This window comes from Neopsephotus bourkii, unplaced genomic scaffold (genome assembly GCF_033783945.1).
Source record: "Neopsephotus bourkii isolate Nb327-2 ecotype Australia unplaced genomic scaffold, CSIRO-AGI_Nbou_v1 NB_1869, whole genome shotgun sequence".
NCBI classification, from domain to species: Eukaryota; Metazoa; Chordata; class Aves; order Psittaciformes; family Psittacidae; genus Neopsephotus; species Neopsephotus bourkii.
In genome coordinates, this window is record NW_026902342.1 from 55,238 (window position 1) to 68,508 (window position 13,271).

At 48.0% G+C, this 13,271-nt stretch overlaps 1 protein-coding gene across 1 annotated transcript; it reads right to left on the minus strand.

Annotated features, from left to right (window-relative positions):
- Positions 1-7,709: 7,709 nt before the first annotated feature.
- On the minus strand, positions 7,710-8,636 carry LOC133207353 (olfactory receptor 5G3-like). The gene has a single exon (XM_061344158.1). The coding sequence runs from the start codon at positions 8,634-8,636 to the stop codon at positions 7,710-7,712; it is 927 nt and encodes a 308-aa protein (XP_061200142.1).
- Between the last annotated feature and the right edge of the window lie 4,635 nt (positions 8,637-13,271).

Consider the following 13,271-nt stretch of genomic DNA (forward strand, 5'->3'; position numbering starts at 1 on the left):
TGTATGGGAAGATCCAAGAACATGGATTACCAGCTCTTACCTAGGCTAGCTGGAAACCGAGCTACCTTAGCTTCCCTTAATGTAGAAAGGAAAGGCAGAGTCTCAGTTTGGTCTTACTCCCATTAAAACTATTGGCCAAGGTGTCTCTTTCTTGCTTTTGAAAGAGAATTGGGAGATATTAGAATGACTTCTTTTAGACACCATTGGTACCCTGGAGAAGGGAACCCTCCTGAGGTCCTGGTGGAAGAAGCAAGGAGATCTTCTTCAGGCACTGGTGAGTTCATCTCTGTGTCTGCCTTTACCACTGTTCATGGCTTGTAAAGAGATGGGGGTGGATTGAGCTGAGCTCTTAGGCAGAAGCTCTTCCCTGTGAGGGTGCTGAGGCGCTGGCACAGGGTGCCCAGAGAAGCTGTGGCTGCCCCATCCCTGGCAGTGCTCAAGGCCAGGTTGGACACAGGGGCTTGGAGCACCCTGCTCCAGGGGAAGGGGTCCCTGCCCGTGGAAGCAGTTGGAGCTGGAGGAGCTTTAAGATCCCTCCCAACCCAAACCACTCTGGGATTCTCATTTATGTTTTTTGTATCCAATAAAGAGCAGTTTGCATTTCCTGTATCTTGGGAAAGATTGAAAGTGAGAATTGGAAGGTTGGGTTCAGCAAGGACAGACAGTCCCATGGAGAGGACTGGATTCAGCTGGCTTTAGAGACCTGCAGTGTCAGCATGTATGTGTAAAGCAGAGACCGCAGAGAAAGGGATGCTTCTGTGTGTGATAGGATGTGGGTATTTGATGTGGGATGGGTGATGGTTTGCCCTGTTTAGACAAGCAGTGGTATTGAGAATGGCTGTTTGGGGTGTTGTTAGATGCAAGAGGTTTGTTTGAGATGCCTACTGTTTATGTTGGTCAAAGTTATGTAATTACTACCGAAGGTGAGGGAGAAGAATGAGGATGAGGAAGTTGCCATTGAGTGTGTGAGCCATTAGCAATGGGAAACAGCAGTTGCCTTCACCCCCATGTCTGAGGTGGGTTTAGGCAACTTCAGCTGGATCTTCTGAACCCATATAAAGGTGTTAAAGCCCTAGCAAACCCCTGTCTGCTGTTGCCTGCTTTTCTGTATAGGGAGCAAGTCCCAGTCTTGGTTTTGTTTCCTCCTTTTGCAAGCAGGAAAGAGCCACCCTGAGGTTATTTAAATTTGGAGGCATATGAAGCAAAATGGCTTTTCAAAGGCCAGTTTTGGGTCCAAAATAGGCAGGTGGAATCAGACTTCAAAAAGGGAAAATGCTGAGTGCTGACCATGGGGAAGACTTGCTCTAAGCACCAAGACAGTCTGCGGGGGCAGCTTAGCAGAGAGGGACAAGGTGGTTGTGGTGTTCACTGTGTTGAAATGAGCCATCAATGTGTACTTGAAGCAAAGGCACCCACCAGCACCCTGAGAAGAGCATTGGCAGAGGGTCAAGGAACTTTCTGCAATGAACATCTGACCACAGGCTGGGGAATGGGGCAGTAAAAGCTGCTTTGGGAAGGGTGGAGGGAGAAGGTGAATTGTGCTGAAGAAATGGTCATCTTGCTTGAAAAGGGGCTGATGGAAAGAGGGAAGTGGGAGGGGAAGGAGGAGTGGTGCTCATTTCTCAACAGGCAATATGCATACTTTAAGGTCATCTCTGCATTGTTTTAAGGTGAATGCATATTTAAGGGAAACATGAGCAGCAGTCATCTTTTTATATGGATTTATACACACACATGTTATTTAAATATAAGAACAGAGGAGAAATACATGCAAGTATAATTCAGATGAGGAGGGCCTGGTTTTTCCCTTGAAGCTACATGTACATGGAATTGCATACAGGGATTCTTGTGTTGCTTTAATTGACCCAAGCATCACTAGAGAGTCAGAAAATCACTCCAATGTGGTTTCTTATCTACTTAATACAGCACTAATTCATGTGGCAAATTAAGCATGATATTATTGTATTTACTTGTCCTTAAATAAGAACAACTCCTACAAACAGGAATAATGTCACCCCAAACAAGCCTACTTCTTAAAAAGATTTTGGATGCTTTTGAGAACTTTGTTATCTTTTGCTTGACCAATTCTTTCCATAACAGACCAGCCAGAGGTTTAGGATTTAAGCTCTAAAATTATTTTTTCCATATAGGAATGATTGAGCATTATCTTATCAAGGTATTATTTTTCAGTTTATTATTTAGGACTTCAACCATCATGTTTTTATCTCCAAGTAATTGGGTGCGTTCACAGAGGAAACCCCAAATCCTGCACACATTATGCACTGTGTGTTCCTATGAGCTGGGAGAAGTGATTCGACCTCTTTGCATGTTCCTTTGTCTCCTGCTGCCAAGAGAGTGGCTGGAGGTAACCACTGGAGTGTGACCACCTTTGTCCTCTTGGGCTTCACCAACGTATAGAAGCTCTTCTTTGTGACTGTTTTACTCATCTCCATCACCATGGTGGTGGGGAACCTTATCAAGGCCAGCTCTCAGCTTCATGTGCCCATCTACTTATTTCCTCATAGGAAATGTAGCTGGTGTCTTGCTTTCCTGGATGGGCCTGCTCCATGGAAAGCTACCACCATGCTGACCTAGGGGCAGGGTGGAATTTCATCCCCTGTGATAAGCAGTTACACAACTTGGTTCAGGAACAGCCTTTCAAGGCCCTGTCTGAGCAGTGTTGGCTTTTCCTTGGATGTCATCTGATGCTGATGACACAGATGCTCCATGCTTCTGGCCATAGGTCGTAACCAGATGTGCCCAACTTGTTTCATGGCTCAAAGACTCTCAGAGTTGTCCAGAACTTCTCCATCACTTCCTCTTCTCCTTAAGTCTTTCCACCCAGGCCAAGCTTATTTTCCATCCCAGCTGCAGTTTACTCATGACTCCTCATTCCAGGGTTTTGGGGTTGAGTCACATAGGTCCAAAGAGTCATCCTATCTTACTGTAGGTTTCCCCATCTGAATTAGTCACCGAAGGTTCCTCTTATGGAGACAAGGATGCATCTGGGGGCTTTGATTCAGCTTGGCTCTATTTTAAACATCCATATCAGGGGTTTCTTCTGGAATAAGTGGATGGTTCTCTGCACTTGCAGTGAAGGGTGATGGGCAGACACAGCTACAATGTGGGTTGTTTTCAGAGCAGACAGAGGCCATAGCCTGAAGAGTCAGTTTAAGTCTAATGGGGAACATCAGCTCATAGTGCTGAAGGTTTGGGCTCCTTCAGAAAGACCACTCAAAAGTGAGAAGCTGAAAGCAGCTTTTCATGCAACCATGGAATGGTTTGGGTTGGAAGGGAGCTTAAAGCTCACCCAGTTCCAGCCCCCTGCCATAGGCAGGGACCCCTTCCACTAGAGCAGGTTGCTCCAAGCCCCTGTGTCCAACCTGGCCTCGATCAGTTCTATTGATGAATCATTTCTAATGCAGCAGAGCCTCAATGCTCAGCATCCATAAAGCACTTCCTGGAGAGAACAGGAAAGCAAAATGGATGTAGGCAGTGTCCTGGCTGTGTGTTTGCTTTTATAAATGTTGCTGATAACAGCTATTAACTTCCTGAAGAAGGGTTTATATTCTGCATAGATGGATAGGAAGTAATTGCCTAGAAGATATTAGTGTTGGTTTGTTCTTTTCAGAGCAATGGGAAAGAAACTTTTCTTCATAAATCTGTGCCTAAAGGGGATTTAGGAACCTGGAGAGGGCTTGGGACAAGGGCCTGTAGGGCCAGGCCAAGGGGAATGGCTTGAACCTGCCCGAGGGGAGACTGAGCTGAGCTCTTAGGCAGAAGCTCTTCCCTGTGAGGGTGCTGAGGCGCTGGCACAGGGTGCCCAGAGAAGCTGTGGCTGCCCCATCCCTGGCAGTGCTCAAGGCCAGGTTGGACACAGGGGCTTGGAGCAAGCTGCTCCAGTGGAAGGGGTCCCTGCCCATGGCAGGGGTTGGAGCTGGATGAGGTTTAAGGTCCCTTCCAACACAAACCAGGCTGGGATTCCATGATCCAGGCCCCTGGAGTTGTCCTTAATACACAAACATGCCAACACACTGATCCTCCAGCTCACTGGCTTTGGGCATGAGCCATCTCTGTCAAGCAAGGCACTTGTAGAAGTGAACTTTGTTAACAAAGAAGAAAGTTTCTTCCTTGTTATCCCCAGCTAATTAATCTCTGATGGCTTGTTATGAAGAATGAGGTAAGTCACATCCAAGTCTTCTGAGAAGCTTTCGTGGTGATGAGGAAACTTCCTTGGTAACCCCCAGAAGGTCTTGTTAAAGCTGATGACTCCTGGCAGGGTGGTTGGTCCCCAGGGACCGCTTCTTGCTTTGGCAAAGTGAGCAGCATCTCTTGTGATGGAAATAGCTGTGAGTGCTTGTATTGGGAAAGCCTGGGTCTGGGGCCTGCTGGAGGGCTTTCTGTGCCCATACAAACTTGGTCATACTCTCTCTTTAAAGACACATCCCTGTCTTTGTGACATGTGCAGATAATGTGGTTCTTGCTAAAGGGGTGCTTTGTCCCTATCTACTTTTGACCCCTAATAAAGGGAGCTGTAGAAGCTCATTGCATTTCTCCTCACCTTTGGACCTGCTCAAGGACTCCTCATACTTTAAACTTCTTGTCATTATTTGCCTTGGGATGGATGTGCTTGTGTCTCTTAAGCTGTGAGGCAAGTTGAAGTCCACTACATCCATCCTCCGTGTCTGACTGGCTTTCATAAATGTGGTTTTCCTATCATTATGATTTTGGGATTGGAGAATAAGCATGGGAATGGGGTCACCTGCCTCAGCATCTAAAATTCCTTGTCCAGTTATGAGATAGTCAGGTCCCTTCTAGGAGGGAGGGGAATAAGAGGATGTTTTGTCACATCCTAGGACAGTTGGTGAGGATGGATGTGGTCCAGAGCAGGTCTGAACATCAGAAGGACTTGTACCATGCACCCTCTGTCCCTGGTATATGCATCTCAGAATAGCTTTCTCTGGATTCAACTAATTCCAGTCAGGATCTGAAGGCCCACTGGAGGTCAAACTGCATCAGCTGCCCCCCTCAAACCTATTTTCAGTTTGTTTTAATCCAAAAGAGGGGACAAGAGGAACCGGCCTCAAGCTGCACCAGGGCAGGGTTAGATGGAGCTGAGGAACAATTCCTGCCCCAGAGGGTGCTCAGGCATTGGAACAGGCTGCCCAGGGCAGGGCTGCAGGCACCGGCCCTGCAAGTGCTCCCAAACCCTATAGCCGAGGCTTCTGTCCATGGGTTAGGGGTGGCCTTGGCAGTGCTGGGGTAAGGGTTGGAATGGGTGAGCTTGAATCTCTTTTCCAACCTGCTTGGTTCTAAGAGTCCAAAAGGAGCCCAGTTCATGCAGCCTGACCCCAGCCTCTGATGGGGATGGAAACACAGTGAGGGGAGGATGCTCTGTGTGTGTGTGTGTGTGTGTGTGTGTGTGTGTCTTCACACTTGAACTCTTGAAACTGCTCTCTTTATCTGAACAAATACTGGAGATACAGGAACACACCTCCACCAAACACAGATGGAGACACAAAACTGATTTAATGACTCAACTTTTATTTATCTGAATTTGAAGAATATGAAACAACTTCAGATCTCCTAATGCTTCCTCCCGACAGTCTTAAAAGCTTTATTTTAATTTCCTATCAGTTGGACTAAATCTTTATAAAGGAAAAAAAAAGATAATTTAAGATCTAAGAAACCACCTTTTTTTTTGTTTTGCGTATTTTCCTCTAAGTTGTGGTTGAAACTACCAGTTAAGTTGCAGGGAAGGAGGCAGATGCTGTGAAATGCTCCAGGTCAGGTTTGGTTGCCCTCCTATAGAAATGTGGTGCCATTTGCTCTGTCCTGAAGGGTTGAGGACATTGCCATGCACTTGACATGTACATCATGCAACCTTCAGAAGGGTTGGGTCATTCTGGAGCAACATCTGAAAGCTCAGAGGGAGACCCAGGGGCCCCTCCAGGGTGTTAACAGTCAATGTTCAGGCAACTGAACTCAGTCCCAGATGCCTGTGTGCTTCTTGACCTGGGTTCATGCAGTCTGATCCCCTCTGCTGGTGCTCATGTCAGTGTTTCACTGGGATAATAGTCTAGGACTATGGAATTATGTCTGTGTGGCCCAGTACAGAGCATGAAGATATAACTGGGACAGCTCAGGAACAGGCACATGTTGCTTCATGACTTCTGGTTGCCCAAAGCAGTGGTAAATGCCCCATCCCTGGCAGTGCTCAAGGCCAGGTTGGACACAGGGGCTTGGAGCAAGCTGCTCCAGTGGAAGGGGTCCCTGCCCGTGGCAGGGGTTGGAGCTGGAGGAGCTTTAAGGTCCCTTCCAACCCAAACCGTTCTATGATTGTATGACTGAAGAGACACAGAATACCTGAAAGAATGGTGTCCCATTCTATTTGACTTGCAGGTTCTCCATGTGCTTGATCTTGCAGATGAGGGTAAATCTGAGATTGCCTACTGTGAATTTGCAGCTTGGGAAATTCCAGTTAGAAACAGATGGAGGTAGAAAACCCTCACTGTAAGAGCAGTCAAACACTGACATAGGGGCCAGAAAGGGTGTGAAACCGCTGTCCTTACTTATCCCCAAGCCTTAGGAAAACAGCCATCGTCTGGGTTAAATAATAACCAGGGAATATCAGGAAGCTTTGGGAACAAAGCAGGATTCAGCTGATTGACCCTGGGTGCCTCTTAGTTGTGTGTTGTTAAGGAATCAGCAAATGCTTTGATCCTGGCTTGATTCAATTCAATCATGGAGCTTCTCCCTCCAGCCCAAGTTATTTCATGTCTCTAGGATAGCCCTCAGGCTCAGCCATGGCTCCAGGTTTCACCATGGTCCTGGCAGAGGCTGCAGCTCTATGGGCTGAGGTAATGCACACATTGGAGTAGTTTGGGGTGGTTTATGTATGCAGTGTTTGCCCATCACCCATCAGCTCTCTGTGCAGGAAGGCAACAGGAGAGTCATCAGGGCAGGCAATGTAATCACTCTGGGCTGCCATACAGCAGGTCTGGAGGCTGCAGAATAACTCCACAGCTCCTGTGCTTTGTTGTGCTCAGGCTGCCATGGAGATCCTGGCTTTTATTGCTGCCAACAGGGAGCTGGAAAGCCAAGGTGTGGAGCAGGGGACAGGGGTTCCTTGATAGGATCTGCCCTTTGGTGGGGATTCATGACTCCCACTTCTTCAAACTCTTTCAAAGCGCCTTCATTCATAACAGAGGTCACCCAAGTACTATATTTAACTTGAATTCTTTGCTGTCTGAAATGGAATGAAGTGAATAGAGGTGGAAATCATTTAATGAGGTTTGAGAATCAAAATTTGTAAATACTTTCTCCACAGTGTGCCTGTTATTTGCTGTCCTCTCCATTTATCTTGCTATAAATGTTGGTGTATTTTTCTTATGGCCCCAAATGACTTCACATTAAGTTTAAAAAGGGGTTTCATTTAGTGGAACAGTAGAATTCACTCTGTGTTTATTCTGATTTGCCAAGAAAAAGGAAAGCAACACACACCAAAGCCCATACCTTGACTCAGAGCAATTGTAAAAGCCTTTGCAATGTTCATATTTGTGTATTCAGCTGGTGATATCAAATAAGCCATCACATAAGTTCAGCTGCAGAAGACTCCCCAAAAGTTGTCCATCTAAGGCACTTCCCAAACAGGTGAGCACCTCCCCACATCTCCATTCTATCTGAGCCTATACTGGGAGAATTCAAGATCATTTTATTTTCAAGAGTCTCCTCAGAGCCTCTTTCACCTCCTTATTCCTCAGGCTGTAGATCAAGGGGTTCAGCATGGGAGGCACCATGGTGTAGAGCACCACAGCCCATTTATCTGCTCCTCTTGAGCTGCTTGAGATGGGGTTTAAGTACGTGAAGAAGGATGCCCCATAAGAGATACTGACAGTGGTGAGGTGGGAGGTGCAGGTGGAGAAGGCTTTGCGCTTGCCCTCGGCTGAATTGATGCTGAGGATGGTGGCGATGATGGCCACGTAGGAGAGCAGGATAACCAGGCTGCTGGACACACCAAAGAGAGATGCTGCAGTGGTCAGGATGATGTGGCTGAGGGTGGTGTCAGAGGTGGAGAGCGAGATGAGAGGGGAAATGTCACAGAAGAAGAGGTCGATGGTGCTGGAGCTGCAGAAGGACAGGGTGGACATGCTGATGGTCTGTGCCACGCCATTGGTCAGCCCCACGAGGTATGAGCCAGTCACCAGCTGGAAACAGCACTTTGGGGACATGACAAGGGGGTACAGCAGGGGATGGCAAATGGCCACGTAACGGTCATAGGCCATTGTAGCCAGCAGGAAGTATTCTGTTACCCCAAAGAGATCAAAGAGGAAGACCTGAGCCATGCACCCAGCATAAGCAATGCTCTTCTTCTGTGACATCAAGTCAACCAACATCTTGGGGGTGATGATGGTGGAACAACAGAGGTCTACAAAGGCCAGGTTGCCCAGGAAATAATACATGGGGGAGTGGAGGTGGGGGCTGGCCCTGATTAAGATGATGATGCCCAGGTTGCCCACGATGGTGACAAGGTAGGTGAGCAGGAAGAGCAGGAACAAGTAGACCTGAGTCACCGGCTCCTCTGTGAACCCCACCAGGCTGAACTCGGTCGCTTGGGTGCAATTGCTTTGTGCCATGGGCTGGATGGTGCTTTCTGTGTGAGCTCCTGGCTGGAGGTTTCTTCTCCAAGAGGCAGTGCTGTCCCAGGTGGAAAAGCCTCTGTGTGGTGGGAGCTGCTCAGAGACAGTCCTGCAGGATGGAAAGGGAGAGTTCAGGCACAGATCAATGAGGAACAGGTTGGGGAAAGTCCTGTGCCAGCACAGGTAGAACAAAGGGGTGCTGAAGCAGTTAAACACCATGGTACAACGTGGTGTGTGCTCCTCTGGCTCACCTTGAGATGTTGATCAATGACCTCTATGGAAAGCAGTTGGTAGGTTGCTCACCTGAATAGCTTTATCCTAGTGCTGCACTTCATTGGTTGCATTGGTGCTGAGCCTGGGGCTTGGAGACCATCCGGCTCAACCTGGAACACAGAGAAACGTGGTGCTTTCACAGTGCAGAGTTGATCCTTCATCCTCTCGTGGGAATTTGGCAACCACCCGCTTCTTCCCTCTCTGCTAGTTTTCTTCCTAACTGGAAATTGTCATAAATTCCTGAACTATGTAAAGTGCAGTTTGCAGAGAACTGGAGGAGCCTGTTCTAGTGAATGTGTACGCTGCCATGGCAAGGGGCTGGAGCTGGATCAGCTCTAAGTTCCTGTCAACCAAAACCATACTATTAACCTAGGCATTCTTACACAGAGGTTTAGGTTGGTTTTCCCCCTCCCTCCTGACACATTTTGTTTGCTTTAAAAGCTTTTTCTGGGTTCTTTGGCTGTTCCTCGACACTACAATAGAAACAGGCAACCCCAGAGCTCAGCAATCTCTTCTTAACGTTATGCTTGGTAGGGAAAAATTCATCTTTCAGACCTGCCTCATCTCAGCAATTGGGAGCACCCTGAATGTCCTGTACATTGAAGCTTCTGGTGCTTCCAGGGGCCCTTTGTGCGCAGAGGAGAGGAAGCCTCCTTAGGGTGCTTTCCACCAGGGTGATCTCCAAGCCTGCCTTCACTGCAGCAGCATCCTGGGAAGCCCAGAGCATCATCAAGAACTGGAACCCAGGACCCTGTAGTAGGGCAGGAGGTGGAGGCAGGAGCTGCTGCTTGTTGGCAAGAGAGAACCACAGGAGATGATGGCTCAGCACACACTGTCCTTGCACAGAGAGCTCAGAATGGGCTGGAAGATGCTGCCCCTCACTTACATCTCAGCTCTGTCTCTGATGCCCTCCTGATGCTCTCAGTGATGGATGTGAAGATGAACGTGCCTGGAGCTGTGCAGGGAGCCTGGGAATGAACCAGCATCAGCAAACCCCCTTCCTATTTCAAGTGATGTGGGGATGTGGGGACTGTGAATCTCCTTGGGCCCCAGGAGGGTGACAAAGCCCACAGCAGGTCATTATCTCTTCTCTGTGCTGCTTGGTTTGGAGAAGTGTACCCAAAGGAGATGACCTCAGCTTGAGCAAGCAACAGGGCTTTGGGCTCCCTTAGAGCAAACCACAGAACAACCCCACCTTTCACATCCACTTTTGGAGCATTTCTGAGGCAGCTACAGCTTCACAGGTGCCATGGTTGACATTATGATGGCAGGGAGGTGAGAGGGACCTTGCCAATTGGAGTTGGTGCCAGGGTCCATCAGCAATGTCAGGCACCATGTACAATGAACCATCTTTCCACCCATCTTTAATTCCTTGTACTCAAACCATAGCTCACAAGTTTGGCTGCAAAGGAGCCAACAGAAGATCGTGGTGAGCTTGCTAACAGTGAGGTAAATGCTGTCCACTATTTCTTCTTCATCCAAACTTCAGTGCTCACATCACCCGAAGCACTCAGCTTGGCCAGGCTTAACTTACCCTTGGTGCATCCATACTGGTTACTCATGGTCACCCTCGTGTCGTTTCTCTGCCTGGAAAGGCTTTCCTGGGGAATTTGTTTCTTTAAGTCTCTGGGGACTGAGGCAGCCCCAGTCCTTGTGCTCTCCTTGATGGTGCTGTTAACTTTTTCCACCCATTGTGCTGGAAACTGAAGGCAGAAAGGAGAGCTTGAGGGAGAGGTGCCCGATAGTGGAAGAAAGGAGATGGGAAGGATCAGATGGGGAGTGTGATAAAAGGACTGTAATGGGCAGCAAGAGGGGGAAAGGGCTCCAGGGAGACCTTACTGTGGCCTTTGAATGCCTTAATAGGGGAGTGAGAAAAAGCTGAAGGGGAGCTTTGGACAAGGGCCTGTAGGGACAGGCCAAGGGGAATGGCTTGAACCTGCCCGAGGGGAGACTGAGCTGAGCTCTTAGGCAGAAGCTCTTCCCTGTGAGGGTGCTGAGGCGCTGGCACAGGGTGCCCAGAGAAGCTGTGGCTGCCCCATCCCTGGCAGTGCTCAAGGCCAGGTTGGACACAGGGGCTTGGAGCAAGCTGCTCCAGTGGAAGGGGTCCCTGCCCATGGCAGGGGTTGGAGCTGGAGGAGCTTTGAGGTTTTTTCGACCCAAACCAGTCTGGGATTCTGTGAAACAAACTAACACAGGGACATCTCCAACTCCATAAACTAAACTCTCTTGAAGTAAGTAGACAGGGAACTGTTTCCTGAATCCACACACCAAGAGCACAGTATGGTGGGTAATACGTGTCACAACACTTGGACCTAGTAGACAGATATCAGTGAAAAGAATTTTGTTTAGGTACTACTGCAGTTCTGGTGTTGATTTGAGTTCAGGTGGTTGCTGTTTTCTTGCTCTTCTCATCACTGCTCATAGCAAAATGGAAGAAAAACCCCAGTGAAATGATAAAAACCTGTTGTGGGGATAATTACTGACTTAGTGAATTCAGCAAAGGCAAAATCAACATTTGGGGTGGGTTATACATGAAGATGTTAACAAGGGGTAACTCTGAGTGTAGAAATGTTTTCAGGAATTCTCTTTGCATTGCTGAAATCCTGTTTAAGTAGCGTTAGGAAAGGCAGTTGATAAAGTTGTGAAAATAATCAGGGGTTAATCATGTAGACTTTCACTTGGCACCCACTCCCTCCTCTCAGTGTGGGAGAAGGGGGAAGGCATCTCCTTAAATCCACGTATTTACGGTTATTGTTCCTGGGCTTTATTAGTGCACCTGTAAATGATTCTTTGGGTGCATTTTGCTTGTTGTCAAGCAAAGGGTGTGAAATCAGCTCTGAAAGGCATTGTGGTGCTTGGGCATCTGAGAGACATGGTGTGGATGAGCCATGCCTGATCACAGCTACTCAGCAGCAGTGATGAGCAGCTCCTAGGATGCTTCTGACATACTTGTGGGCAAAGAATTTAGTCTGACCTTGGCAACAGAATGAGAATGGGTTTTAGAGACATTTCAGATCTTGCAGAGGGTCCCCAAATGGGACATGAAGCACAAGTGACTCCATCTCTGGAGCTGCTGCTGTCCCTCTGTGCTCACTTGAGGGCCCAGTTTTCCATCCCCAGGGGGGTTATGCACATGCAGTGCCTGGATGTCCAACAGCTGAGCTGGTGCCTTTGGGCTTCCACTGTATTCAAGGTCGAGAAATGGGCATTTCCAGGCTATGATGAGTTGTGCCAGGGTGAACTAATAGCCTTTATCCCCCTGAGCAGCCTCAGCTGGGGCTCCATCCCCACCCCCTGCCCAATTGCCCCCCATCTCTATTTAAGCTCACTCCAGGGAGGTTGAGTTTTATTAGAGGCACTGTGGTTTCCTGTTTAGCAGGAGGTGTGCACTCTTATGAAATCCTTTGATGGTGACCTAGGCTTGCTAATGGATTTCCCTAGGCATTGCTGAGCCTGATCCTGACCAGGGGGTTTACTTCATCTGGATTGACATGTTTTGGCCTTGGACCTGCCTCATCATCACCTGGTTTCCTGATGCTCTGGAGTCTTGGCTGAACTTGGCCCAGGTCTCTGTTCCTGCCATATTTCTGTAGTTCAGGTGCTGTGGGATGGTCCCTGCACACCCTGATGTCCCCTTTGAGTTTGTTTAAAGAGATGAATGAGACAAACCCCTGTGGCAGTCCCCAGGCTCCTGCAGAGTAGAACCCATCATCCTTTGCACCCCACAGTGCTCACTGCTCTGACTGTCCCTCTCTCTTTGGAACATGTCCCTCATGGGCAAAATAGAAGATAGCGTTCTCAGTGAGGGAAATAAAGTGATGAATTGAACGCTATATACAAGTGTCATCCTCTGGTCCATAGTGCCTTCTCCTTTACCAATATTAGACTTTGATGGAGAGGAAATCTGGTATGTATTTGGTGTGGGAATTTTGTGTCTACAGCCAGGAGTTTCTACATTATGTAGACCCTTTCCTCTGCAAAGATTGAAGCAGAATCATGCAATGATGCTCTCAGTATAAAAGGTATTCCCAGAACCTCAAGCCCGTTTCTTAAATTGCTGGAATTGACAGTTGTGCCCCCCTGCACATTTGTCTGAGGTTCCTCTTGGACATTCACAAAGTTGAATCCACTACATACAAGACTATGGCAATCAAAACCTCTCTTGGTAACATAGAGCCAAGACTGGATAAATGTTTGAGCATTTCAGTTTCTGTGCTTTGAGAACTTTATTAAAGCCAAGAGGAAATAAAGACACCAGAGTGGGGTAATGAACCCTACAGATGACACTTCTCTTCTAGGCTCCCTTTCCCACCAAATCTTGGGCCAGACGATTTCTGAGTCCCAACTTGGGCTTTTTGT

Coding starts and splice junctions, on each gene's coding strand:
- LOC133207353 (XM_061344158.1), bottom strand. CDS start 8,636: ATGGCACAAAGCAATTGCACCCAAGCGACCGAGTTCAGCCTGGTGGGG.